The 26,791-nt window shown below is 63.9% G+C and overlaps 2 protein-coding genes across 4 annotated transcripts in view; both read right to left on the bottom strand.

Moving 5' to 3' along the window:
- Positions 1-673: 673 nt before the first annotated feature.
- GNL3L (G protein nucleolar 3 like) lies at positions 674-5,157 on the bottom strand. Of its 3 annotated transcripts, none has more exons than XM_030969970.1 (15): positions 5,087-5,157; positions 4,972-5,009; positions 4,790-4,891; positions 4,434-4,514; positions 4,145-4,228; positions 3,952-4,078; positions 3,750-3,853; positions 3,275-3,419; positions 2,712-2,799; positions 2,402-2,579; positions 1,978-2,120; positions 1,616-1,746; positions 1,459-1,535; positions 857-1,028; positions 674-770 (listed from the first exon to the last, which is right to left on the bottom strand). In XM_030969970.1, exons 1-15 carry the CDS (start codon positions 5,097-5,099, stop codon positions 718-720), a joined length of 1,536 nt encoding a protein of 511 aa, XP_030825830.1. In that variant the 5' UTR covers positions 5,100-5,157; the 3' UTR covers positions 674-717. The 3 variants fall into 3 exon arrangements, with proteins under 3 accessions (XP_030825830.1, XP_030825831.1, XP_030825829.1); XM_030969971.1 differs by having other exon boundaries at positions 1,459-1,526; positions 4,145-4,237; XM_030969969.1 differs by having other exon boundaries at positions 4,145-4,237.
- A 561-nt stretch (positions 5,158-5,718) lies between these two features.
- Positions 5,719-26,791, bottom strand: part of HUWE1 (HECT, UBA and WWE domain containing E3 ubiquitin protein ligase 1) — a 58,538-nt gene continuing 37,465 nt past the window's right edge. Inside the window, 27 exon segments of the mRNA XM_030969923.1 lie at positions 5,719-6,093; positions 6,935-7,125; positions 7,707-7,888; positions 7,959-8,076; positions 8,440-8,545; positions 9,320-9,607; positions 10,714-10,854; positions 10,949-11,066; positions 11,529-11,774; positions 12,424-12,591; positions 14,070-14,157; positions 14,965-15,092; positions 15,662-15,864; positions 16,727-16,859; positions 17,323-17,479; positions 17,569-17,675; positions 18,382-19,009; positions 20,053-20,352; positions 20,354-20,627; positions 21,667-21,887; positions 23,511-23,722; positions 24,105-24,238; positions 24,562-24,778; positions 24,902-25,119; positions 25,914-25,960; positions 26,074-26,225; positions 26,546-26,635. Coding sequence (XP_030825783.1) covers positions 5,991-6,093; positions 6,935-7,125; positions 7,707-7,888; positions 7,959-8,076; positions 8,440-8,545; positions 9,320-9,607; positions 10,714-10,854; positions 10,949-11,066; positions 11,529-11,774; positions 12,424-12,591; positions 14,070-14,157; positions 14,965-15,092; positions 15,662-15,864; positions 16,727-16,859; positions 17,323-17,479; positions 17,569-17,675; positions 18,382-19,009; positions 20,053-20,352; positions 20,354-20,627; positions 21,667-21,887; positions 23,511-23,722; positions 24,105-24,238; positions 24,562-24,778; positions 24,902-25,119; positions 25,914-25,960; positions 26,074-26,225; positions 26,546-26,635 — 4,970 coding nt within the window. The 3' untranslated portion in view covers positions 5,719-5,990.

The raw sequence follows: 26,791 nt of genomic DNA on the forward strand, positions 1-26,791 counted from the left end.
TTTTTTCATGGAATTTTCTGGGGGGGTTTTGGGGAATTTTTAAAGAAATTTTTCTGTTTTAAAAAGTTTTGGAAATTTTTTTCCATTTCAACGGAATTTTTGGAGGGATTTTGGGGGATTTTTTTGGGGGTTCTTTTAGGGATTTGTATTGGATTTTTTTTGTTTTTTAAAGGAATTTTAATGGAATTTTTAGAGATTTTTTGATGAGATTTTAAATGGATTTTTTGGGGGGATTTTTAAGTTGAATTGGAGAATTTTGGGGTTTTTTTTAATGCAATTTTTTTGTTTGTTTTTGGGGAATTTTGGGGGAGATTTTTTTTTTATCTTTAAAGGAATTTTTGGGGGTTTTTAAAGAATTTTTTTGAATTTTTCAGGAATTTTTTCAGGAATTTTTGAGGGATTTTTTTTGGAATTTTTAATGGAATTGTTGGGTTTCTTTAAGGAATTTTTGGGGGAATGTTTATGGTTTTTAATGGGATTTTTGGGGTTTTTAAAGGATTTTTTGGGGAGATTTTTCCTGGAATTTTTGGAGGATTTTTAAGTTGAATTTTTGGGAGAATTTTGTGGTTTTAATGATATTTTTGGGAGTTTTAAAGGCAATTTTTGGCGGGTTTTTTTTGGGAATTTTTAAAGGGCATTTTTAGGGATTATTAAACAGTAAATTTAAAAAAAATTAGGTATTTTTATTTTTTATTTTTTATTTAATCTCTGGACGTCTCAGAACTGCATGGCCGCCTCCAACGTCTCCGACAACTTCGTGGCGATTTTCTCTGTGGGATGAGGGAGATCAGAAATGTGAAAAATTGGAAAAGAGGGATCGGGGAGGTTTTGGGGGGGGTTTCAGGTGTTCACTCACGCGCTCTTTTCTGCAGCTTTTTCCTCCTTTTTCCCGCCGCCTGCAGCCCCTGGCCCTGGAACAGAGCGGGGAGCGCGGCCACCTCCTCCAGCCGGGGCGCTCGGGGCAGCGCGTCCCCCCCGGCGCCCCCCGACTTCACCCGCGGCTTCAGCTCCACCGTCATCGTGCCGAGCTGGGGGGGTCGGATATTCACCAAAAAAAACCCCAAAAAAACCCCCAAAAATCCCAAAAAATCCCCCCAAAAAACCCAAAAACCTCCCCCCAAAACCCCCCAAAAAACCTCCCCAAAAAAACCCCAAAAGAACCCTCAAAAAAAAAACTCAAAAAACCCCCCCAAAAAACCCTAAAAACCCCCAAAACCCCCCAAAAAATCCCCAAAAACCCCCAAAACCCCACCCCCAAAAAACCCTGAAAAAAGCTCCCCAAAAACCCCCAAAAAATCCCCAAAAAACCCCAAAAACCCCCCAAAAAACCCAAAAATCCGTAAAAAAACCCCAAAACCCCCCCCAAAAAAAAACAAAAAAACCCCCAAAAATCCATAAAAAAACCAAAAAAACCCCCAAAAAACCCCTCAAAAAACCCCCAGACTCAGCAAATCCCACCTCCAGGTCACCGCTGTTGTCCTCCATGGCTTCTCCTTCCTCCTCCTCCTCCAGCTCTGTCACCGTCACTGGGACAGCTGGGGGGCAATGGGGGGGGGTCCCGGTGAGTTTTGGGGTCCCCGAGGGGGGATGGGAGGGGGGTTCGGGTGTTTCTCACCCGCCAGGGCCTCGGCATCGCCGCGTTCCAGCGCCTCCAGGTCCAGGGCCGGCCCCAGCGCGGGCAGGATTTGGGCCTCGAGCTGCACCCCCTGGGATTTGGGGGGGTGGGTGTAGTAGGTGATCTTGCCACTGGGGGAAAAAGGGGAGGGGGGGTCAGGGGGGTGGGGAGACCCGGCCTGTCCCCCAAAAAAAAGGGGGTCAGGGTGGGGAAAATCCTCCAAACCCCAAAAAAGGGGTCAGGGTGGGGAAATCCCTCCCCAACCCCCCAAAAAAGGGGATCAGGGTGAAGAAGCCCCTCGCAGCCCCCCAGAAAGGGGCTCAGGGTGCCCCCTACCCCAGACGGTGCCGTCCCTCTCTGACCTGGTCCAGTCGCGCAGCAGCGCCGTGGCGGCCGCGGGCGCGTCCGGGAGCCCCCCCGGGCGGAGCCGGCCCTGCCGCCGGGCCAGGTGCGCCAGGAACTGCAGGGGGTCACTGACGGGGGGCACCCCATAGAGCCGGCTCAGCTGGGGGGGCACAGAGGGGTTTGGGGGGGTGGGGGGCACACCGGGGGCTGCCCCCCTGCCCCACCCTCGGGGGCCAAAATGGGCTGAACATGGGCAAAGTGGGGTGGGGGGTCCCCCTGAAATAACATCCCCAGGGTTGAGCCCCCCAGCCCTTAATCCCAATTTTGGGGTCACAGAATCCCCCAAAAGGCTGAGCTGGAAAAATGGCGTCCCCCCCCAAATTGGGAACGTTGCCATGGGGATGGGGCCCCCCCCAGCCCCCCCGGGGGATGCCCACGCACCTGCTGGGGGGGGCAGCGCTGCAGGATGGCGCAGGCTGGGCCCAGGGGGTCCCGCAGGCGCTGCGGGGCCAGGGCCCCCCTGAGCGGGGCGGCGGCCGGGGGGTCCCCCGAGTCCAGCACCACCCCCGGGCAGTCCAGGAGCCGAATGTGCCCGTCCAGCTGCACGGCCTGCAGGCACCTGGGGGCGGGGACTGAGTGCCGCAGCTGGGCGGGGTCCTGTGCCACGCCCACCGCACCTGGGCGGGGTCTGTGCCACGCCCACCGCACCTGGGCAGGTGACCCCGCCCCCACCCCCCCCAGGTGGGCTCACCTGGTGACCCCGGGCGTGGCCCCCACGCCGCAGGCGCGGCTGCGCTTCAGGCTGTTGATGAGGCTGCTCTTGCCCACATTGGGGTACCCTGGGGAAGGGGGAAGGGTCGGGGGGGGGACACCCCAAAACCCAGCCCCCTTCAAGCCCCCCCCACATTCCTCCAGCCCCCACCAAAGCCCCCAGCCTCACTCATCACAGCCCCCCATGTCCCCTATCCAACCCACAGCCCCCCCAAACCCCCCAATCAACCCACAGCCCCCCCAAACCCCCCTCACACCCCAACCCCCCTTTCAGAGCCCCCCACGTCCCCCCCAAACCCCCCACTCATCCCATAAACCCCTCAAACCCCCGTCATAGCCCAGGCCCCCCTTTCAGAGCCCCCCAGTCAAACCCCAGCCCCCCCAAGCCCCCCCCCAAACCCCTTTAGAGCCCCCCCCATATCCCCCCGCTCACCCCACAGCCCCCCCACTCACAGCCCCCTGATCAAACCCCAGCCCCCCCAAACCCCCCTCACACCCCAGCCCCCCACCTTGCACAGCCCCCCGGCCCCCCCAGCCCCTCACCCACGACCCCCACGGTGATGGAGCCCCTGCCGTCCCCGCGGCGCCCGTAGTTGCGCAGGATGTGCAGGAGCGGCTCGGCCCCCACGCAGGCGCCCCCGGCCAGCACATCCCTGGGGGCGGCGTCCGCCGGCAGCCGGCTCTGCTTCTGTGGGGACACGGCCGGGGGGGGTCAGGGGACCCTGTCCGGAGCCCCCCACCTCCCCCAGACCCCCCAGGGCTGGAACTCAGCGCAGCAACGCGGGGTTGTGTGAGCCCCCCGGGTCAGACCCCAAATTCCCATTGGGGTCAGACCCCAAATCCCCTCCTGGGTCAGACCCCAAATCCCCCTGGTCAGACCCCAAATCCCCCCAGGTCAGACCCCAAATCCCCCCCGGGTCAGACCCCAAATTCCCTCCTGGGTCAGACCCCAAATTCCCTCAGGGTCAGACCCCAAATCCCCGCGCCCCAAATCCCCCGGGTCAGACCCCAAACCCACCAGGTTCTGGCTCTGCTGCTGCGTGCACGCCTTGAAGGCCACGGTGGGGAATTCGTTCCTCAGGTGCTTCAGCCACGCGGCCACCACGTCCCGGGGCACCAGGTCTGCGTGGGGGGGACACACAGGGCTGTCCCCAGGGCTGGGGGGACGGGGGAACCCCCAAACCCGCGCTGGGACCCCCCAGCCCCCAGCGCTCCCTCACCGATCTTGTTGAGCACGAGCACGAGGCGCTGCTGGGGCCGCAGGGCGCCCTCGAGCCGGGGGCTGCGGCAGCCCTGGGGGTCCCGCGCGTCCAGCACCTCGAGCAGCACGTCGGACGCCGTCAGCACCTGCCAGAGTCGGGGTTCACACGGGAAAAACCCCCCAAAAATCCCCCCCGGCCCCGCGGCACCGACCTTGCGCAGCTCCCGCCCGAAGTGGCGCAGCGACGCCTCGTCCTGGGGGGGCTGCGGGGGCTCCTCATCCTCCTCTTCCTCCTCCTGGGGCACCTGTGTTATGGGGGGCACGGCCGGGGAGCCCCCGAGTTCTGGGGGGAGCCCCCTGTCCTGGGGAAGAGTCTCCCCCTCTTCCTCCCAGGGGGAGGCCCTCACTCTCGGGGGAACCCCCCCACTCCTCAGGGAACCCTGCCCTCTTTAGGGAGCCCCCCGCTCTTTGGGGAGCCCCCCCAGGTGTCCCCAGCCCCACCTGGCTCTGGAAGCGCTGCTGTCGCTGCAGAGCGTCCGCCAGGTGCACGGCCAGGTGTGAGCGCGGCTGCCCCTGCGGCGGCTGTGGGACACAGAGCCCGAATCCCCCCGGTCAGACCCCAAATCCCCCCCGGTCGGACGGGAGCGGTGACCCACACAGCGCGCCCCGAGTTCGCATTCGAGGGGGTCCCCAAAATGCCCACACTGGGGTCGCGATGGAAGGAACGCCCCAAAATCCTCCCGAGCTCAGATTTGGCAGGGACACCCCAAAACGCGCCGGGGGAACCCCAGAATCTGAGGGGCGACCCCAAACCCCCCCCGTGGGGTCACCCCCAAAACGCCGCCCGGGTCCTTCACCCGTCTCTGCCGGGTCCTGCTCTGCTGCTCCGCGAAGGCGGCGAAGCGCCCGAGCTGCGGCACCCCCGGGTCCTTCTTGATCCCGCCTCGGGCTCGCAGGGCCTGGGGACAACGCGGCGGTGACACGGGGACACCGCGAGAGGGGGCGGTCACATCCCCAAACCCGCCCGGCTCGGGCTCACCTGGACGCGCTTCTTCCGGGACTTCTCCACCTGTCGCCCTGCAGGGAGGGGCGGGGTGAGTGCGGGGAGGGTCCCCGGAGCCCCCCGAGCCCTCCCGGTGCCTCCCCGAACTCACGGGACCGGGTCATGGCGGCGGCTCCCACACCGCCGGGGATCTCTGGCGCCGTGACGTGACGTCACTTCCGGCGCAGGGAAAAAAACCCCACGTCGCTCCAGCGACACACCCAAGATGGCGGCCAACAGCCATACTCAAGATGGCGGGTCCCGCGTCAATACCACACCCAAGATGGCGGCCAACTCACACTCAAGATGGCGGCCCCCCGCGTCAATACCTCACCCAAGATGGCGGCCCCCGCGTCAATACCACACCCAATATGGCGGCCGCCATCCGGTAACATCCACCCCCCCCGGCCCACACCCAAGATGGCGTCCCCGCCCTTCCCCCCCGGTGTCGCCAACGCGCCACACTCGACATGGCGGCGACAGCGACACGGCCACGCTCCAGATGGCGGACAGCAGCGAACCCGCCTTCAGCGCCACATCCAACATGGCGGCCCCGCGCGAATCTCAGCCCGCCACACCCAAGATGGCGACCGGACTCCACCCCACCCAAGATGGCGGCCAAGCCCGCTCCTCCCCCCAAGAACGACCGGGACTGCCCTTACCAAGAGTGCACTTTTTATTCCTTTTTTTTTTTTAAACTTTTTTTCTCTCAGTTTTGGGGTGGGGGGCGGGGCTGAACTTATTTATAATTTCAGGGGGCTCCCCCTTTCCCCACCCCGCCCCCCCCCAGCCCCCACACAGGGGGGAGGGGGGAAGAGGGAACCCCCAACCCTCCAACAGAGCAAAAACCCCCCCACAAACCGGGACCAGAGAGGGGAAAAAAACCAAAAAAACCAACAAAATAATAAACCCCGAAAAAAAACCCCAAAAAACCAAAACAAACCAAAAAAAGCCAATGGAACCAAAAAATATATATATATTTATAGAGCCCCTGCGGGGGGGGCGGCGGGGCCCCCCTAGGCCAGGCCGAAGCCCTCGGAGCACTCCTGGATGGCCAGCAGCAGCATGTGCCGCAGCTTCTCGTAGCTCTCGTAGGCCGGCAGGTCCAGCTGGTTGAAGCTGGGGACACAGCCGTGTCATTGTCACCTCCCCCGTGTCATTGTCACCTCCCCCGTGTCATTGTCACCTCCCCGTGTCACTGTCACCTCCCCGTGTCATTGTCACCTCCCCGTGTCATTGTCACCTGCCCCGTGTCATTGTCACCTCCCCGTGTCATTGTCACTGTCACCTCCCCCGTGTCATTGTCACCTCCCCCGTGTCATTGTCACTGTCACCTGCCCCGTGTCATTGTCACCTCCCCCGTGTCATTGTCACCTCCCCGTGTCACTGTCACCTCCCAATCGTGTCACCTCCCCGTGTCATTGTCACCTGCCCCGTGTCACTGTCACCTGCCCCGTGTCATTGTCACCTCCCCCGTGTCATTGTCACTGTCACCTCCCCCGTGTCACTGTCACCTCCCCCGTGTCACTGTCACCTCCCCCGTGTCATTGTCACCTGCCCCGTGTCATTGTCACCTCCCCCGTGTCATTGTCACCTCCCCCGGTGCCACCCCAGCCGCGTGTCGCTGTCCCCATCGCTGTGTCCTCCCGTGTCCCCTGCCACCCTTTCACGTCCCAGGGGGGGCAGAGGGCGGTGGTAGCCGTGTGTCCCCTGATGTCCCCTCCTCCTGTGTCCCCTCACCAGGCGTGTGCCAGGGAAGGTGCTCAGTGTCCCTTCATGTCCCCTCCTGTGTCCCCATGGCCCCTCACCAGCTATGGGCTGAGGGCAGTGCTTGGTGTCCCCGTGTCCCCATGTGTCCCCTCACCAGGTGTGGCGCCGAGGGCAGCCGGTCGGTGTCCCCATGTCCCCAATGTCCCCGTGTCCCCACATGTCCCCACATGTCCCCCTTGTGTCCCCTCACCAGGTGTGCGCCGAGGGCAGCCGGTCGGTGGAGCGGTCGTCGCGGTGGATCTGGAATTTCTGGATGCCGTTCATGCCCTCGAGGGCGGCGAATCCCTGCAGGGGCACCTTGGACGTGCCCGTCACGAACTGCAGGAACTTGGCGCGGTCGGCCTGGTCGAAGGAGCGCAGGGCCCGCCAGAACCACTGGATCTGCCGTGGGGACAGGCACGGTCAGCTGCCGGGACCCCCGGAATCCCACCGGGACCCCCGGAACCTCCCCAGCCCCACCAGGATCCCCCCAGAACACCCTGGAACCCCACAGAATCCCCTTGGAATCCTGGCACCCCCTGAGATTCCCCCCAGGACCACCCCGCACCTCCTCCAGGACCCCCCTGGATGGGTTACCCTCGTAACCCTCCAGGTGCCAACCCCACCTGGATGGAGTTACCCTGGCACCCAGAACCCCCTGAAATTGCCCCAGGACCCCCTGAAACCCCCCCCAGAACCCCCTGAGATCACCCCAGAACCTCCTGCAACCCCCCCAGGACCCCAGCCCACCTGGATGGAGTTACCCTGGCACCCAGAACCCCCTGAAATCCCCCAGAACCCCTGAGATCACCCCAAAACCTCCTGAAACCCCAGGACCCCCCCAGGACCCCAGCCCACCTGGATGGAGTTGCCCTGGTACCCAGCATCCCCCCAGAACCTCCTCAAATCCCCCCAGAACCCCCCGAAAGCCCCCCAGAACCTCCTGAACCCACCCGCAGGACCCCCCCAGGACCCCGGCCCACCTGGATGGAGTTGCCCTGGTACTTGTGGTACTCGGTGTTGGCCTTGAGGTCGTCGATGTCGATGGTGGGCAGCCCCGAGATGAGCAGCTCCAGCTCCTGCTCCGTGAAGATGGAGATGAGGCGCTTGGGGATGATCTCGTAGAAACCTTCCAGGAACGCCGCCAGCTGCTTCCTGATGGCGCCTGCGGGATTTGGGGGGGTCAGGGGGGTCCTGGGAGCGCCCCCATCGCGACCCCCCCGGCCGATGCTCACCGGTCATGCGCATCTGGCACACGAGGTGCACGTACTCCTTCTTGTTCTCCTCCGTCACCAGCACGTTGGCCCCGTTGGGCTTCAGGTCCCGCACCTCGCACACCCCGAATTCCTGCACCTGGGGGGGGAAAGGGGGGTCAGCGGGGTGTGGGGACACCCCTGAGCCTCAAACACCCCAATTGGTGTCCCCCCCATGTCCCCATACCAGGTGTGCACCGACCCCAAATTCCTGCACCTGGGAAACCTCAAACCCCCCAAATTCCTGCACCAGGGGGGCATGGGGGAGTCAGCAGGGTGTGGGGATATTCCCGAGCCTCAAAAACCCCAAATTTCCACATCTGGGGAACCTCAAACCCCCCAAATTCCTGCACCTGAGGAACCTCAAACTCCCCAGATTTGTGCACCAGGGGGGCATGGGGGGTCAAGCAGGGTGTGGGGACACCCCTGGACCCCAAACATTCCCGAATTTGGGGGTCCCCACCTCAGTGCTGAAGGTGAGGTCGTAGCCCAGCGTGGAGACGTCGTTCTCCAGCAGGTACACGAGGCCCTGGTAGAAGTGATAGTCCTCGCTCTCCATGTCCGTGTACCTGGGGACGCCAAAAACGGGGCCAGCGCCCCAAAAACGGGCTCAGAAACCACGGAGAGCCCTAAAACAGGGTCACACCCTGCTGGAGAAGCCCAAAAAACGGGGTCAGACCTTGCCAGGGGTCCAGCACCCCACAAATGGCTCAGATTCTCTCCAAGGGGATCCAGCACCCCAAAATGCAATCCCACACCCCAAAATGCAGTCCCACATCCCATAAATGCAGTCCCACACCCCAAAATGCAATCCCACACCCCTCTGAGGGGCTCCGGTACCCCATGAACAGGTCCCACACCCCAAAATGCAGTCCCACACCCCAAAATGCAGTCCCACATCCCATAAATGCAGTCCCATCCTCCTGTGAGGGGCTCCAGCACCCCATTAATGGCTCCAAAGCTTTGAAGGGGATCCAGCACCCCACAAACGCAGGCTCACACCCCTCTGAGGGGCTCCGGTACCCCACGAACAGGCCCCACACCCCATAAATGCAGTCCCACATCCTATAAATGCAGTCCCACACCCCATAAATGCAGTCCCACATCCTATAAATGCAGTCCCATCCTCCTGTGAGGGGTTCCAGCACCCCATAAACACCCCCCAAACACCCCTCACACCCCACAAATGCAGTCCCACACCCCACAAACACACTCCCACACTGCTCAGAAGGGCTCCAGCACCCCATGAACAGCTCCCACCCCCCATAAACCCACCCCCACACCCCCCACACCCCCCACCCACCCCAGATCCCCCAGCTCCCCCCGCGGCTCGCCCCCCTTACCGCACGGACTTGCCCAGGATGTGTTTGTAGAAGGAGCGCGTGAAGTAGCACTCCAGCAGCCGGTTGTCGTAGACGGCCTTGGCCACGATCCTGCCCACGAACTTGAAGTAGCTCAGGTGGTTGGGGTTGCAGTGGGACGAGGGGTTGATGGTGTAGGTGACGCGGTCGCCGGGCGAGGTGCGGAACAGGGCGTACATGGGGTTGAACATCTCGCGCGAGATGATCATGTACCACTCGCGCAGCAGCCCGCCCGCGTCCTGGCCCTCCTCGCCCTCGAACACGATGTACCTGGGCAGGACAGGGGGATTAGGGGGGCAGGAGGGGCGGGAGAGGGGGTTTGGGGAGGGGAAGGGGGTTTTGGGGGAATTGGGGAGGAGGGAAGTGGTTTTGGGATGATTTTAGAAGGATTTGGGAAGGGGGGGGTGGTTTTGGGGGGAATTGGGGAGGATGGAGGTGGTTTGGGGGGAATGGGGAGGATTTGGGGAGGGGGAGGTGGTTTTGGGTGGGTTTGGGGGAGGGGTTTTGGGGGGGGGAGGTGGTTTTTGGGGATTGGGGAGGGGGAAGGTGGTTTTGGGATGATTTTAGAAGGATTTGGGAAGGGGGGGTGGTTTTGGGGGGAATTGGGGAGGGGGAAGGTGGTTTTGGGATTATTTTAGAAGGATTTGGGGAGGGGGGAGGTGGTTTTGGGGGGAATTGGGGAGGGGGAAGGTGGTTTTGGGATGATTTTAGAAGGATTTGGGAAGGGGGGGTGGTTTTGGGGGATTAGGGAGGATTTGGGGAGGGTGGAGGGGGTTTTGGGGCGATTTTGGAAGGATTTGTGGAGGATGGAGGTTTTGGGAGGATTTGGGGAGGGGGGAGGTGGTTTTGGGGGAATTGGGGGGTTAGGAGGGGTGGGAGAGGGGGTTTGGTGAGGATGGAGGTGGTTTTGGGAGGATTTTGGAAGGATTTGAGGAGGAGAGAGGTGGTTTTGGGGGGGATTTGGGGAGGATGGAGGGGGTTTGGGGGGAATTGGGGAGGATGGAGGTGGTTTGGGGGGAATTGGGGAGGATTTGGGGAGGGGGGGAGGTGGTTTGGGGGGGATTTGGGGAGGGGGGAGATGGTTTGGGGGGGGGGGGGGGAGGGTTTGGGGGAATTGGGGAGAGGGGAGGTGGTTTGGGGGAATTGGGGAGGATTTGGGGAGGATGGACGTGGTTTTGTGGGGAACTGGGAGGTTTAGGGCATATGGAGAGGACGGAGGGGTATTCTGGCCGTCCCAGGAGGCATTTTGGGATATCCCAGGTGTGTTTTCAGCATCCCAAGGAGTATTTTGGATACCCCAGGGACACTCTGACGTTCCCAGGACACATTTTTAGGTTGCCGGGAGCTATTTTGGGGGGCGCGCCCGGGGCTCTCACAGTCGGTTCTTCATCTCCTCGGGCGATTTGCGGTGCAGCTCCCGGTACGAGTCCTCGAAGACGTGATCGCGCCGCACGTGCACGGCCATGTCCTCCTTGCGCAGCCCCTCGTCCAGGCGCTCCAGCTCCTGCCTGAAATACCTGGCCGCGACAAAAAAGCAAAACAAGGGGGTGGTCAGGGATCCCCAAGGATCCCCCTCCCCTCCTGGGATCCCCCCCTGCCCAGGCCACGCACTTGCGCTTGACGTCGAAGTCGAGCACGCGGATGTAATCGACCAGCACGGCGAAGGGGCCGTCGGCCAGGTGAGTGGTGGATTGCCGCAGGATCTGGTTCAGCACCGTGCGGTGGGTCTCTGCAGGGAGGGGGGATTAAAACAAAGGGGGTTTGGGGCTGTTCTCCAATATAACGCCCCTCTCGGAATGCCCCGTGGCTGTGCTCAGCCAGGAGGGGAGGTTGGTTTGGAAGGTGCTGTTGGAGGCCGGGGTCGCATGGAGCTTCAAGTGTTGAGGGGGTTAAAAAAATCCCCCCAGATTCGCTCTTCGCAAATTGCCCCTTTCCAAAGACCTGAGGAGCCCAAAAATCCACGGAATTTTCCCTCCCCAAGGCCTTGGGGTTCCACCAAATTCCCCCTTTTCAAAGCCTTGGGGTTTCCCCAAATCCCTCTGAAATCCCCCAAACCCCCTCCCCACATTGCCAATCCCCCTCCCCACACCCCCAATCCCCCCCCCCCCACCCCCCCCAATCCCCCTCCCCACTTTCCCAATCCCCTCCCCACACCCCAATCCCCCTCCCCACTTTCCCAACCCCAGCTCACCGGCGAAGCGCAGGAATTTCTGCGTGTCCGGGGGCAGGCTGGCCGAGATGTGCATGGCCGAGGGCTCCCGGGAGAAGAAGGGGTCCAGGGCGGAGGGGGTGGCGGGGGTGAGGGGTGCGGGGCTCAGCGGCGGCGGCTCGTCCTTGATGTGCGCCAGCTGGCTCTCCCGCGTGTCCCGCACCGGCGGGCGGCTCTCGCGCTCCGTGGCGTGCACCAGGAAAAACGCCTCGACGGCCGGCTGGAGAACTGCGGGGGGACAACAGGGACAGTGGTGGCGTGGGGCAGGGCAGGGGACAGGGTGGGGTCAGTGTGGGGTCAGCGTGGGGTCAGCGTGGGGTCAGTGTGGGGTCCGTGTGGGGTCAGCGTGGGGACAGCGTGGGGTCAGTGTGGGGTCAGCGTGGGGACAGCGTGGGGTCAGTGTGGGGACAGGTGGGGACAGTGTGGGGGTCAGTGGGGTGGGGTCAGCGTGGGGACAGCGTGGGGTCAGTGTGGGGACAGGTGGGGTCAGCGTGGGGTCAGTGTGGGGTCCGTGTGGGGACAGTGTGGGGTCAGCGTGGGGTCAGTGTGGGGTCAGTGTGGGGTCAGTGTGGGGACAGTGTGGGGTCAGTGTGGGGTCAGTGTGGGGACAGTGTGGGGTCAGTGTGGGGACAGTGTGGGGTCAGTGTGGGGTCAGTGTGGGGTCAGTGTGGGGACAGTGTGGGGTCCGTGTGGGGTCAGTGTGGGGACAGGTGGGGACAGTGTGGGGTCAGTGTGGGGTCAGTGTGGGGTCAGTGTGGGGTCCGTGGGGACAGTGTGGGGACAGTGTGGGGTCAGTGTGGGGTCAGTGTGGGGTCAGAGGCGGCCTGGGGCAGGGCACAGCGCGGGCACAGCGCGGGCACAGCGCGGGGACACGCACCGAGCACGGCGTGCTGGTCGTGGGACTCCTCGAGCTCCTTGAGGCACTCTCCCAGCATGTCCCACAGCTCGTCCAGGCTCAGCTGCTCGCTCAGCAGGGGCAGCTCCGGGGGCCGCTCCTCCCGCTCCCTGTCCCTGTCCCGGTCACCGCCCTGCGCGGCCTCGGGGCCTGGGGGGGACACACGGTCAGGACATGGCCGTGTGAGCAGTGACACCCGAACAGTGACACCCGAACAGGGACACCCGAACAGGGACACCCACCCAACAGTGACACCCGAACAGGGACACCAAACAGTGACACCCCAACAGTGACACCCCAACAGTGACACCCGAACAGTGACACCCACCCAACAGTGACACCCGAACAGGGACACCCCAACAGGGAACCCGAACAGGACACCCCAGCAGTGACACCCAACAGTGACACCCGAACAGTGACACCCGAACAGGGACACCCGAACAGGGACACCCACCCAGCAGTGACACCCGAACAGTGACACCCCAACAGTGACACCCCAACAGTGACACCCGCACCCCAACAGTGACACCCCAACAGGGACACCCCAGCAGTGACACCCACCCAACAGTGACACCCGAACAGTGACACCCACCCAACAGTGACACCCCAGCAGTGCCACCCCAACAGTGACACCCCAACAGTGACACCCGAACAGTGACACCCCAACAGTGACACCCCGACAGTGCCACCCCAGCAGTGACACCCACCCAGCAGTGACACCCGAACAGTGACACCCCAACAGTGACACCCCAGCAGTGACACCCCAGCAGTGACACCCACCCAGCAGTGCCACCTGCCCAACCAGTGCCACTGGGACGGCCCTGGACCAGCACCAGCCCAGGAGGGGGGATGGCCCCAGTGGGGGCACTGGGGGGGCACTGGGCAGCACTGGGCCGTACTGGAGGGTGACTGGGTGGCACTGGGTGGCACTGGGAGGTGACTGGGCAGCACTGGGTGGCACTGGGCAGCACTGGGCAGCACTGGGCTGTACTGGAGGGTGACTGGTTGGCACTGGTTGGCACCGGGCAGCACTGGTTGGCACTGGGCTGTACTGGAGGGTGACTGGTTGGCACTGGGCAGCACTGGTTGGCACTGGGTCGCACTGGGCCATACTGGAGGATGACTGGGTGGCACCGGGCAGCACTGGGCAGCACTGGTTGGCACTGGGCTGTACTGGAGGGTGACTGGTTGGCACTGGGCAGCACTGGGCTGTACTGGAGGGTGACTGGTTGGCACTGGTTGGCACCGGGCAGCACTGGGTGGCACTGGGCTGTACTGGAGGGTGACTGGTTGGCACTGGGCAGCACTGGTTGGCACTGGGCCATACTGGAGGATGACTGGGTGGCACCGGGCAGCACTGGGCGGCACTGGGTGGCACTGGGCTGTACTGGAGGGTGACTGGTTGGCACTGGGCAGCACTGGGCTGTACTGGAGGGTGACTGGTTGGCACTGGTTGGCACTGGGCAGCACTGGGTGGCACTGGGCCATACTGGAGGATGACTGGGTGGCACCGGGCAGCACTGGGCGGCACTGGGTGGCACTGGGCTGTACTGGAGGGTGACTGGTTGGCACTGGTTGGCACTGGTTGGCACTGGGCTGTACTGCAGGGTGCCCGGGCGGGTTCTCACCCACGTCCTGCGGCGCGGGCGAGGGCTGGTCCACGTCCATGGGCGACTCCTCGCGCCGGGGGGCGGCGTCCGCGGGCCCGGCCTCCGACTGCGGGGGACGGCGGCGGCTTTAGGGCGCCGGGACCCCCCCAGAGCCCCCAGAGCCCCCCCGGGCCGGGGGGACCCCCAAACATGGGGGGGGAAGGGGGAGGGGGATGGGGAGAGGGAGGAAGAGGGGAAGGAGGGGGAGGATGATGAAGATAGAAGAGGATGAAGGAGAAGGATGAGGATGGGGACGAGCAGGAGGAAGGCTGCGGGGAGTGGGGCTGGGAGGGGAAGGGGATGGGAGAACGAGGATGAGGAGGCTGAGGAGGGGCAGGGATGGGAGGATGAGGGGGCACGGGAACAGGAGGAAGGGCAGGGGAGGAGGAAGGGGCAGGACAAGGATGAGGGGGCTGAGGAGGGGATGAGGATGACGAGGAGGGGGTGAGGATGATGAGGAGCGGGTGAGGATGACGAGGAGGGGGTGAGGATGATGAGGGTGATGAGGACGATGAGCTGGGGGTGAGGATGATGAGGAGGGGAGGGCTGGCGAGGCCGAGGAGGACAAGGAGGAGGTGAGGATGATGGGGATGATGAGGAGGAGGAGGTGAGGATGATGAGGAGGGTGAGGATGATGAGGAGGGGGTGAGGATGATGAGGAGCAGGTGAGGATGACGAGGTGGGTGAGGATGATGAGGAGCGGGTGAGGATGATGAGGAGGCCGAGGATGACAAGGAGGGGCAGGCCGAGGAGGCCGAGGAGGCCGGGATGACGAGGATGAGGAGGAGGAGGAGGCCGAGGAGGCCGGGACAGGGCAGACGGGAGCGGGAGGGAGGAGGAGCAGGGCAGGGTGGAGGAAGGCGGCCGTGCTAACCGTGTCTCCCTGCTGCCGCCTCCGGGCCCTCTGGCCCTCACGTACCATTTGTATGATGGCGTCGGCCTCGGCCTCCAGCTGCCGGACGGCGGCCTGGATGCTGCCGGCCGCCCCCAGCCCCGCGGCGCCTGCGGGCACAGAGGGGCAGCGCTCAGCACGGAGAGTGGTCAGCATGGAGAGTGGTCAGCATGGAGAGTGGTCAGTGGTCAGCATGGAGAGTGGTCAGCATGGAGAGTGGTCAGTGGTCAGCATGGACAGTGGTCAGCATGGAGAGTGGTCAGTGGTCAGCATGGACAGTGGTCAGCATGGAGAGTGGTCAGCGCTCAGCATGGAGAGTGGTCAGTGGTCAGCATGGAGAGTGGTCAGTGGTCAGCATGGAGAGTGGTCAGCATGGCCAGTGGTCAGTGGTCAGCATGGAGAGTGGTCAGTGGTCAGCATGGCCAGTGGTCAGCATGGAGAGTGGTCAGTGGTCAGCATGGCCAGTGGTCAGTGAGCACAACCAGCAGTCAGTCAGCATGGCCAGCGGTCATCATGGACAGCGGTCAGTCAGCGCAGCCAGCAGTCAGTCAGCATGGCCAGCAGTCAGTCAGCATGGCCAGCAGTCAGTCAGCATGGCCAGCGGTCAGTCAGCATAGCCAGCGGTCAGTCAGCACAGCCAGCGGTCAGCGGGCAGCGCGGCGGCCGGAGCGGCCCTTACCCAGCCGGCCGGGCTGCTTGGCCTTGCGGTGCGCCCGGCGCGTGTCGTCGCGCAGCTGGATGATGACCTGCAGCACGCGCAGGAAGAAGCGCTGCGTGGACGTCTTGGAGGTCAGCACGGACATGGAGGGCAGCTGCAGCTCGCGGCCGCCCAGAGCGCGCTTCTGAGACGCCACGATGACCACGCTCTCGGCCGTGTCGAAGCTGGGGGGACAGGGGTCAGGGGTCACGGGGGGGAGCAGGGACAGCGGTCAGCAGTGGGGAGTGGGCAGCGGTCATCAAAAGGGACAACAGGGAGTGGTCATCGGTGGGGACAAGGGGGAATGGGCAGTGGTCATCAGCAGGGACATGGCAGAATGGACAGTGGTCATCAGTGGGGATCAGGGGAATTGCAGGACAGTGGTCATCGATGGGGCAATAGGGAGTGGGCAGTGGTCATCAGTGGGGACAATTAGGAGTAGACACTGGTCATTAAAAGGGACAACAAGGAGTGGTCATCAAAAGGGACAAGGAGTAGGCAGTGGTCATCAGCAGGACAACAGGGAGTGGGCAGTGGTCATCAGTGAATTGCCGCGGGACAGTGGTCAGTAGTGGGGACAAGGGGCAATGGCAAGGACAGTGGTCATCACCAGGGACCAGGACAGGGACAGGGGGTGTCAGTGACACCCAGGACAGGCACAGGAGGGGTCAGTGGTGCCCAGGACAGGGACAGGAGGGGTCAGTGACACCCAGGACAGGGACAGGAGGGGTCAGTGACACCCAGGACAAGGACAGGAGGGGTCAGTGACACCCAGGACAGGGACAGGAGGTGTCCCCACGCCCAGGACAGGGACAGGAGGTGTCCCCATTCCCAGGACAGGCACAGGAGGGGTCAGTGACACCCAGGACAGGGACAGGAGGGGTCAGTGGTGCCCAGGACAGGGACAGGAGGGGTCAGTGACACCCAGGACAGGCACAGGAGGTGTCCCCACGCCCAGGACAGGGACAGGAGGGGTCAGTGACACCCAGGACAAGGACAGGGGGTGTCCCCACGCCCACGCCAGGCCCGGGCCGGGCGGGCACTCACCGGCTCTGCATTTTGCCCTTGAGCTTGGCGCTGGGGGGCTGCTCCTCGGGGAGCCCCTCGGGGGACGGGGCCTCGAGCTGCGCCCGCCGCTGCTGCTCCAGGTTGTACTCGCGGAGCTCGGCCAGCAGCGTCCCTGGGGGGCGGCACGGGCTGGGACCCTGCTGACCGCCGCGGTGACCACCGCGCTGACCACCCCCGCTGACCACTGACCACCGCACTGACCACCCAACTGATCACCGCACTGACCACCGCACTGACCACTGACCACCGCGCTGACCACCCAACTGATCACCGCACTGACCACCCCCACTGACCACTGACCACCGCACTGACCACCCACACTGACCACCCCTGCTGACCACCGCACTGATCATCCCCACTGACCACTGACCACCCCCGCTGACCACAGAGCACCCCCAGCCCACTCACTTTGGACCCCCACCAGCCGGGTAGCCCAGACCCCATCCAAGACCCCCCCTCACACAAAGCCTCCTCCACCCAAGACCCCCCCCCCACCACCACTGGGGGCTCAGATCTCCCACGACCCCCCCCATACTCATCTGGTGGCACAGGGCCCCCCCAGGACCCCCCCTCACCGATCTGGCGGCACAGGGCCCCCCCCAGCTGCCGGGCCCCGCTGAGCAGCAGCCGCAGCACCGTGTCCCTCGTGCCCGCGTCCCCCCGCGACAGCTGCAGCAGCACGTTGGCCGCGTCCTCCAGCCCCTCCTCCGAGCACGAGTGCGACGTCAGCACCTGGGGGCGGCACGCGGGAGGGTTGGGGACACCTGGGGACAGCAGGGGACAGCAGGACACCCCCCCCGCCCAGCCTGGCCCCCCGGTACCTCCACGGAGAGCTGGAGCTGGCTCTCGGTCAGGCCCGTGGCCGCCAGCCGGGGGTCGGAGCCGCCCTCGGGGACCTTGGCAGGGGACTTGGAGCTCTTGGCAGGGGCTGAGGACAGCGGGGACACAGAGCTTGGGCTGGCTGGGAGATGCCACCGAGGCCATTGCCACCCACCTCACCCAGGCTGCTCCGTGTGCCCGTCACGTCACGCTGTCACCACGTCCCATTCATGTCCTATCCCTGTCCCTATCCCCACATGCCAGTGCTGTCCCCACGTCTCCCTCTCCACGTCCCCACCCTGTCCGTGTCCCCTGTCCCCAATTCCTGTCCCCCTGTCCTCATCTCCATCCCCATCCCTGTCCTGCTGTCCCCCCATCCCCACCCCTGTCCCCATCCCTGTCCCCAGTCTCTCTGTCCCCCTGTCCCTATCACCATCTCCATCCCTGTCCCCCTGTCCCCACCCCTGTCCCGCCATCTCCCTGTTCCCGTCCCCATCCCCATCTCCATCCCCACCCGTCCCGCTGTCCCCCTGTCCCGCTGCCCCCCTGTCCCTATCCCCACTTCTGTCCCCACGCCTGTCCCTCTGTCCCCATCTCCATCCCCACCCCTGTCCCCAGCCCCCCTGTCCCCACCCCTGTCCCCCTGTCCCCTGTCCCCTGTCCCTCTGTCCCGCTGTCCCCCTGTCCCTATCCCCACGCCTGTCCCCCCTGTCCCCACCCCCTGTCCCCTGTCCCTCTGTCCCCTGTCCCTCTGTCCCCCTGTCCCTCTGTCCCCCTGTCCCCCTGTCCCTCTGTCCCTCTGTCCCCACGCTCACCCGCGGCTCCTCCAGCCGTGGCCGCTCCTCCTCCTCCTCCTCCTCCGTTGCCCCCCTGTCCCGGGGGGCTCCCGGGCGCCGCCCCCGTCCCTGTGCCCCCCCCTGCAGCGGGCGGGGCGGGCGCGGGGGGGGCGGGGGCTCCGTTCTGGGGCGCTGCCCCCCCCTCGCCGGCCTTGCCCCCCTCGGGGAGGGCGATGGAGATGAGGGACAGGAGGCGCAGCAGCTTCTCGGTGAGGAGGGGGCTGCGGCGGATGACGCCGTGCGACAGCATGTTCATCAGCTGCCCCAGGGGCGACGCCTCCAGGCCCCCCCCGGCCGCCTCGGGCTCGGGGCCCCCCCCGCCGCCCCCCGCCCGCGCTGACCCCTTCCCCTTCCGGCTCACGTTCATGTTGTCCAGCTTGACCAGCAGGTCCCAGAAATCGGTGGACAGCGAGCCGGATTGGGACTGGGGGGGCAGGGCTTGGGAGGGGGCGCCGCTTGTGGGGGGGGGAGGCGGTGGGGGTGCCGGTGGGGTTTGGGGGGTTGGGGGAGGGCAAGGGCTGCCCCCCGATTTGGGGGGGCCGCGGTCGCGCTCCGGGTCGGCGGCGGGGTCTCGGCCTCGTTGTTGGGTGAAGTGGCTGGGGAAGACCTGCAGGGGGACAGGGGGTGTTAAGGGGGGGCTGATGACCCCCAAAACCATCCCAAAACCACCCCAGAGTCCCCTGTGACCCCGTCCCAGGAGGGCTCCGTGACCCCCAGGCCCCCACACAGGTTTTGGGGATGTTCCCCCCACCCAGGTGTGCCATTGGGAGGGACCCCGAGTATGGGGAGGGGTCCCCAGTTGTGCCCCTCAAGTGTGGGAGGGCCCTCAACTTCCCTATGGAATGTTCCAGTGCCCCCCACAGCTTTCTCCACTGACCCCCAGAGCACCCCAGACACCCCTTAATGTGCCCAGGCGCACCCCAAAATGTCCCAGCGCTCCCCAAAACTCCCAAGGAACCTCCCAGAAACCCAATAATGGCATCGAGCATTCACCTGGAAAACCCCAAACCACCCTTTGTGTGCCAAAAAACCTTTAAGGAATCTCCCAAAAACCCAATTATGTTCCTCAATTTCCCCAAAGAGCTCCAAACCACCCCTTAATGTGCCAAAAACCTTCAAGGAACCTTCCAGAACCCCAATAATGGGCTCTAGTGTCCTCCAATTTCCCCCAAAGCACCATCAACGTGCCAAAAACCTTCCAGAAACCTCCCAAAAACCCAATAACGTTCCCCAATTCCCCCAAAGAGCCCCAAACCACCCATTAGTGTGCCAAAAACCTTCCAGAAACGTCCCAAAACCCCAATAACGTTCCCCAATTCCCCCCAAACCACCCATTAATGTGCCAAAAACCTTCCAGAAACCTCCCAAAACCCCAATAACGTTCCCCAATTCCCCCGCCCCAAACCACCCATTAATGTGCCAAAAACCTTCCAGAAACGTCCCAAAATCCCAGTAACGTTCCCCAATTCCCCCAAAGAGCCCCAAAACACCCCTTAAACCTTCCAGAAACCTCCCAAAACCCCAATAACGTTCCCCAATTCCCCCCAAACCACCCATTACGTGCCAAAAACCTTCCAGAAACGTCCCAAAATCCCAGTAACGTTCCCCAGTTCCCCCCGAGGAGCCCCAAAGCTGCTCCAGCCCGCGCACCTTGGCCAGCTGGATGAGCGTGTCCAGCACGTGCCGGCACACCACGGGCGCGGCCTGCGGGTGGATGTGCACGGCGGAGCCGGCGGCCGCCGCGTGCTTCTCCGTGTGCTTGCGGCCGGGCACGCGCTGGATCTGGAAGATGTTGGTCCTGCAGCCCAAGGCAGCGTCCATGGACACGGAGAGCCACGAGAGCTGCCCGGAGCTGCGCGACTCCATGCGGTGCAGCAGGTCCAGCCCGCGCGGCTCCGCGGCCGAGCCGGGCCCGGCGCGGTTTCCTCACGCCGCCGCCGCGGCCCCGCGGCCGCTCCTCGGTGCCCGGGCCGGGGGTCCCGCGAGGGGTCTCGAGGCACAGCTCGCTCTCGCTGCTGCGCTGCAGGATGGACAGGAGGCTGCGCACCACCCAGCCCCGCGTGGGAGCGTGGTAGCAGAGGTTGCGCAGGACGCGGTGCAGGCGGCTGGTGTTCAGCTTGGGCTCGTCCACGAAGAGCAGCACCAGCAGGCAGGACAGAGCCTCGTGGTCCAGCAGCAGCCGCCCGCGCAGGCGCAGCAGGCTGTCCACGCTGCTGCCCGCCGGCCTGGGGACGGGCGAGAGCCACGAGTGACCCAAAGTGACCCGAAACAGACCCCAAAGTGACCCAAAACAGACCTCAAAGTGACCCAAAACAGACCTCAAAGTGACCCAAAACAGACCCCAAACTGACCCGAAACAGACCCCAAAGTGACCCGAAACAGACCCCAAACTGACCCTAAACAGACCCCAAAGTGACCCAAAATAGACCCCAAAGTGACCCCAAACTGCCCTGTCCATGCTGTTGCCCACCAGCCTGGGGGGACAGCTAAGACTGACCCCAAACTGACCCCAAACTGACCCAAAACAGACCCCAAAGTGACCCAAAATAGACCCCAAAGTGACCCCAAACTGCCCTGTCCATGCTGTTGCCCAGCAGCCTGGGGGGACAGCTAAGACTGACCCCAAACTGACCCCAAACTGACCCCAAACTGACCTAAACCGACCCCAAACTGCCCTGTCCACTCTGCTGCCTGCTGGTCAGGGGACACGATTATATCCCAACCAATCCAAAAGTGACCCCAAACCAACCCCAGAATGACCCCTAAACCGACCCCAAAGAGACCCAGACACCCCCTACCCTCTTAGGCTGTCACCCCCACCCCACACAGCTGTGACCCCACAGCTGTGACCCCACCCCACAGCTGTGACCCCACCCCACAGCCGTGCCCCCACAGCCGTGACCCCACCCCACAGCTGTGACCCCACCCCACACAGCTGTGCCCCCACCCCACACAGCTGTGACCCCACCCCACAGCCGTGACCCCACCCCACACAGCTGTGCCCCCACCCCACACAGCTGTGACCCCACAGCCGTGACCCCACCCCACACAGCTGTGCCCCCACCCCACACAGCTGTGACCCCACAGCCGTGCCCCCACCCCACAGCCGTGCCCCCACCCCACAGCCGTGCCCCCACAGCCGTGACCCCACCCCACAGCCGTGCCCCCACAGCCGTGACCCCACCCCACAGCTGTGACCCCACCCCACAGCCGTGCCCCCACCCCACGGCCGTGCCCCCACAGCTGCGGCCCCGCCCCACTGACCTGCTGTGGGTGCCGGTGCCCCCCATGTGGAAGGTGCCCCCCCTCTGCACCGCCAGCCGCGTGTACTGAACGCCGCGGTTCCCGCTGAGCCGGCTGGTGAACGCTGCGGGGACGGGGACACGAGTGTCACACAGAGGGGACACGGCGTGGAGGGGGGACACTGGGGACGTGTCACAGAGTGGTGACACCAGGGATGTGTCACACTGGGGACGTGTCACACCCTGGTGACACCAGGGATGTGTCACACAGCAGGGACGTGTCACACACTGGGGACGTGTCACACTGGGGACACCAGGGACGTGTCACACACCAGGGACGTGTCACACACCAGGGACGTGTCACACCCTGGGGACACCAGGGACGTGTCACACCCTGGGGACACCAGGGACGTGTCACACAGCAGGGACACGGCACAGACCGGGGACAGGGGGAGACTGAGGGAATCAGGATGGGGACACAGGGAGTGGGGGGCAGAGGGAATTGGAGGAGGCTGAAGGAATTCAGGGGGACACAGAGGAGTTTAGGGGACAGCGAGAACTGGGGGGGACACACAGGGATTCGGGGGGACACACAGGGGATTGGGGGGACACAAAAAGGATTCCAAGGGCAGAGGGAATTGTAGGGGCAGAAAAGGATTCAGGGGGCAGAGGGATTTGTGGGGACACAGAGGGATTTGTGGGGGACACAGAGGGATTTGGGGAACAGAGGGAATTGGGGAGGGCAGAGAGAATAGGGGGAGACACAGAATTGGGGACACAGAGGGATTTGTGGGGGACACAGAGGGTTGTGAGGGACAGGATGGCCGAGGAGACAGGGGCTGGTGGGGACACAGAAGGATTCGGGGACACAGAGGGATTTGTGGGGCACGCGCCAGGGGATTGGGGGGCCGCCGGGATGTGCGGGGCATCACGGTGTACCGGAGCCTCCATCTTCAGCGGGACCGCAGGGATTTGTGGGCAGCGTGTGGATTGAACGGGCACCGGTCCATGGGCGCCCCCCGGGCGCCGTGGCCTGAGATGGCGCCCCGCCGTGCTGCGTCGCCCGCGCTGCGCGCGCACCTGTGGGGGACAGCGCTGGGACACGGCCGCACCGGACGGGGACACGGCCAGAGACAGCACGGCCATGTGGGGATGTGTCACAAACAGGCCACGCCCTGAGAGACCACGCCCCAAAGAGGCCACACCCCAAGAGACCACGCCCCAAAGAGGTGACACCCCTATGGGGACATGTCCCAAAGAGGCCACACCCTGAGAGACCACGCCCCAAAGAGGCCACACCGCGAGAGACCACGGCAAAGAGGTGACACCGCTATGGGGACATGTCCCAAAGAGGCCACACCCTGAGAGACCACGCCCCAAAGAGGCCACACCCTAGAGACCACGCCCCAAAGAGGTGACACCCCTATGGGGAGGTGTCCCAAAGAGGCCACACCCTGAGAGACCACGCCCCAAAGAGGCCACACCCTGAGAGACCACGCCCCAAAGAGGCCACACCCCAAAGAGGCCACGCCCTGAGAGACCACGCCCCAAAGAGGCCACACCCCAAAGAGGCCACGCCCCAAGAGGCCACGCCCCAAAGAGGCCACACCCTGAGAGGCCACACCCCAAAGAGGTGACACCCCTATGGGGATGGGTCCCAAAGAGGCCACACCCCGAGAGACCACGCCCCAAAGAGGCCACACCCCCATGATGACACACCCCAAAGACACCATGACCCCACATGGACACACCCAAAAAGGCCACACCTCCATGTGGACACACCCCAAAGAGGCCACACCCATCCATTAACCCCACCCCAAGACCACACCCAACCCATCGCCCTGCCCACTTCGCGGCCACACCCACCTCCTCCTGGATGGCCGGGGGCAGCGCCGCCAGGAACTCGGGGCTGACCTCGGTGAGGCCGGGATTGGCCACCACGGGCGGGGCGGGGCTGGCGGTGGGCGGGGCCCGCGCGGGTGGGCGGATCCCCAGCTGGTTCTGCAGCACCTCCCGCCTGATGTCATCGGGTAACGCCGCCAGGAACGAGGGGTCCACGCCCTCGGGGAGGCTGATCCCTGTGACACGGCGGGGACACGTTGGGGACACCGCGGGGAATGGACTGGAAACTCCCAGGGATGTCCCTAAAAGCCTTCGGGGACAGCCTGAAATCCCACGGACACCTCAAAACTCCCAGGGACACCCCAAACCCATCAGGGACACCCTGGAACCCCCAGGGACACCCCAAAACCATCAGGGATGTCCCTAAAAACCTCCAAGGACACCCTGAAACCATCAGGGACAGCCCTAAAAACCTCTGGGGACACCTAGAAATCTCCCAGGGACAACCCCAAAAAGTCCCAGTGGGACAGGGGATTCTGGAGGGTGACACGGGGGTGGCACTGACCAATGACAGGGGACATAGGGGTCACTGAGAGGGGACACGGGGGTGGCACTGACCGGCCAGCGGATCCTCCTCCTCGCTGCTGGTGGACGGCAGCGGCTCCTCCAGGATCCCCCGCGAGTCAGCCCCGGAAATGGCCCCGGCCGAGTCCCGGGTGGACGAACTCTCCGAGGATGAGGCTGGGGGGGAGCTGGGGGTGACACCACAGAGCCGTGACGTCAGCGAGGGGGGGACACCCCAAAACCGCGACCTCCCAAAACCGCGACCCCCCAAAACCACAATCCTCCCAAAACCACAATCCCCCCAAAACCGCGACCTCCCCAAAACCACAATCCCCCCAAAACCACAATCCTCCCAAAACAACCCCCAAAAACACCCAAAACCAAACACAAAACCACAATCCCCCCAAAACCACAATCCCCCCCAAAACCACAATCCCCCCAAAACCACAATCCCCTCAAAACAAGGACCCCCCCAAAACCAGGACCCCTGCTGTTTCCACGGAGCTCTCACCTATCGTCCGGAGGCTGAGCGGTGTCGGGGGGGGCAGGAGGGGGTCCTTGAGGGGTTCCAGGGGGGTTCTGGGGGGCCGTGGGGGCAGAGGGAGCCCCCCCAGACTCTTCCAAGGTGCACGAGGCCAAACTGGACGTGTCCATGGGGGAACCCTCCAGCTGGCTGCTCACGGCCGTCAGCGCGTCCGAGTCCTCCGCGCGCTCCGGGGACAGCGACGCTGCGTGGGGGGGACAGGACACTGGAGCCCCCCCAAATCTGGGGAGACTTCCATCCCCCCACACCCCAAAAAGGAGAAAACCCTCAAAAATCCGGGGGATCCCCCCAAAAGCCGAGCACTTACTGATGGTGGGGGCGGGTGACAGCTCCATCTGAGTGGCCTCGGCGTCTTGGGGGGGTCGTCCAGGCCCCCCCTCTTCGTGCTCTGGGGGCTGGGGGGGGCGGGCGGGGATTTGGGGGGCTCCTGGGGGGTCTGGGGGGGTCGGCGTCGGTTCCAGCATCACCAGTGTCCGGTGGGGACCGGGAGGGGGGGTCTCTCCCGGGGTCCCGCTGTGTTCTGGGAGGGGGGGGGTGGGACACACGCAGGGATCAACATTGGGGGGAGGGGAGACCCAGAAATTTGGGAGCCCCCGTCCCTACCCCGCACCCCAAAACCTCCCTTTTATCCCCATTTTGGGGAATCCTAGACATCCAGCTGTGCCTTAAAATGAGAGGGGGTGCCCAGTGGGGATAGGAGGGGGTTTGGGGGGAAAGGAGACAATTTTGGGGGTGAGGAAATGATTCTAGGGGGAAAGGAGAAAATTCTGGGGGGAGAAAATTCTGGGGAGAGGAGAAAATTTACAGAGAGGAGACAATTTTGGGGAGGGCAGGAAACAATTCAGGGCAGGCCACATCCCACCCCTAAAGCGAACCCACCCCCAAATCCCATCAACCCCCCCCAACCCCTTAAACCTCCCCATTCAACCCCTCCCTAAAAAAAACCCTCAAAAAACCCTTTAAACCCCCCAAAACCGCCAGATTTGCCCGTTTTAACCCCGCTCTGCCCCCATCCTGCATGCGCTGGTGGGGCGAGGGGATGTCTAACCGCCCTCCCCCGCCGCTGCAGCCCCCCGGGACCCCCGGGACCCCTGGCTCCGGCTCCGGCGGCGCGCGCCGCGCGAGGAAGACAGTAGAATGTATAGTTATCTCCGAGACGGGGGTGTGACCCTCCAACTATACAATCTACTACCTCAGCCCGCGCGGCGCCAGCTCCAGGGGGGGATTCGGGGGGGTTTGGGTTTTTTGGGGGGGGGAAGAGGTTCCGGCCATTGAAAGGTTTGGGAGGAGGTCCAGGTGAGCTGGGGGGATTTACCTGGGGGGTGACGTCGGCCGAAGCGGGGCCGGCTTTGGACGCCGCGTCCTGCTGGGAGATTGGCAAGGTGGGCAATGAAGGAGGGACCCTTCCCCACATGCTGGGGAGGTTTTTTGAGGCGGGGGTTGTTTTTTTTTTGGTTTTTTTTTTGGGGGGTCTCTCACCTGGGCCTCCGCCCCGTCCTTGTCCTCGGGGCCGCGCTCGGCGGCGCCTTTGGCCTCGTCCTCGGCCGCCTGGCGCCGGCGCTTCTCGCGCCGCTCGTCCAGCTCCTCGTCCCGCAGCGCCTCCAGCCGGGCCAGGATGGGCACCTTGACCACTGCGGGGGGAAATGGGGGGTTTGGGGTGTGTGGGACCCCCGGGATGGGCACCTTGACCAATGTGGGGGGAAATGGGGGGTTCAGGGTGTGTGGGACCCCCGGGATGGGCACCTTGACCACCGTGGAGGGGGGGGGGGAATAGGGGGGTTGAGGTGTGTGGGACCCCCTTGAGCACTGCAGGGGGAGAAATTGGAGGGTTTGGGACCCTTGGGATGGGCACCTCGACCACTGGAGGGGAAGGAAGGGTGAGGCTTGGGAGTCTGGGGGCTGCCCGGGGGGGTCCCGGGGCTGCCCGGGGGGGGGGTCCCGGGGGTCTCACCAGACACGCAGTCGTGCATGCTCTCAGCATCCAGGACCTTGCACTCCTCGGTCCAGCGCGTCAGGGCTGTGGGGATGCTGGACAGGGTCCCTGGGGGGAGATGGGAGCTTTGGAGGCTGCAGAGGCCACGCCCCCCCCAGTGGGACCACGCCCATCTCAGCCCACCCACCCAGCCAGACTGTCAATCAGCCAAGCCAACTTCCCCCTGACCACACCCCATTAAGCCCCACCCCTTTCCCAACAGAC

The sequence above is a fragment of the Camarhynchus parvulus genome, unplaced genomic scaffold (genome assembly GCF_901933205.1).
Source record: "Camarhynchus parvulus unplaced genomic scaffold, STF_HiC, whole genome shotgun sequence".
NCBI classification, from domain to species: Eukaryota; Metazoa; Chordata; class Aves; order Passeriformes; family Thraupidae; genus Camarhynchus; species Camarhynchus parvulus.

Excerpts from the sequence above, each read along its gene's own strand:
- GNL3L (XM_030969969.1), bottom strand. Across the intron at positions 4,892-4,971 it reads CCCGGAAGAAGCGCGTCCAG|GCCCTGCGAGCCCGAGGCGG; the intron begins GTGAGCCCGAGC and ends CGTTGTCCCCAG. Across the intron at positions 2,121-2,401 it reads AGCGCTGCCCCCCCCAGCAG|CTGAGCCGGCTCTATGGGGT; the intron begins GTGCGTGGGCAT and ends GTGCCCCCCCAG.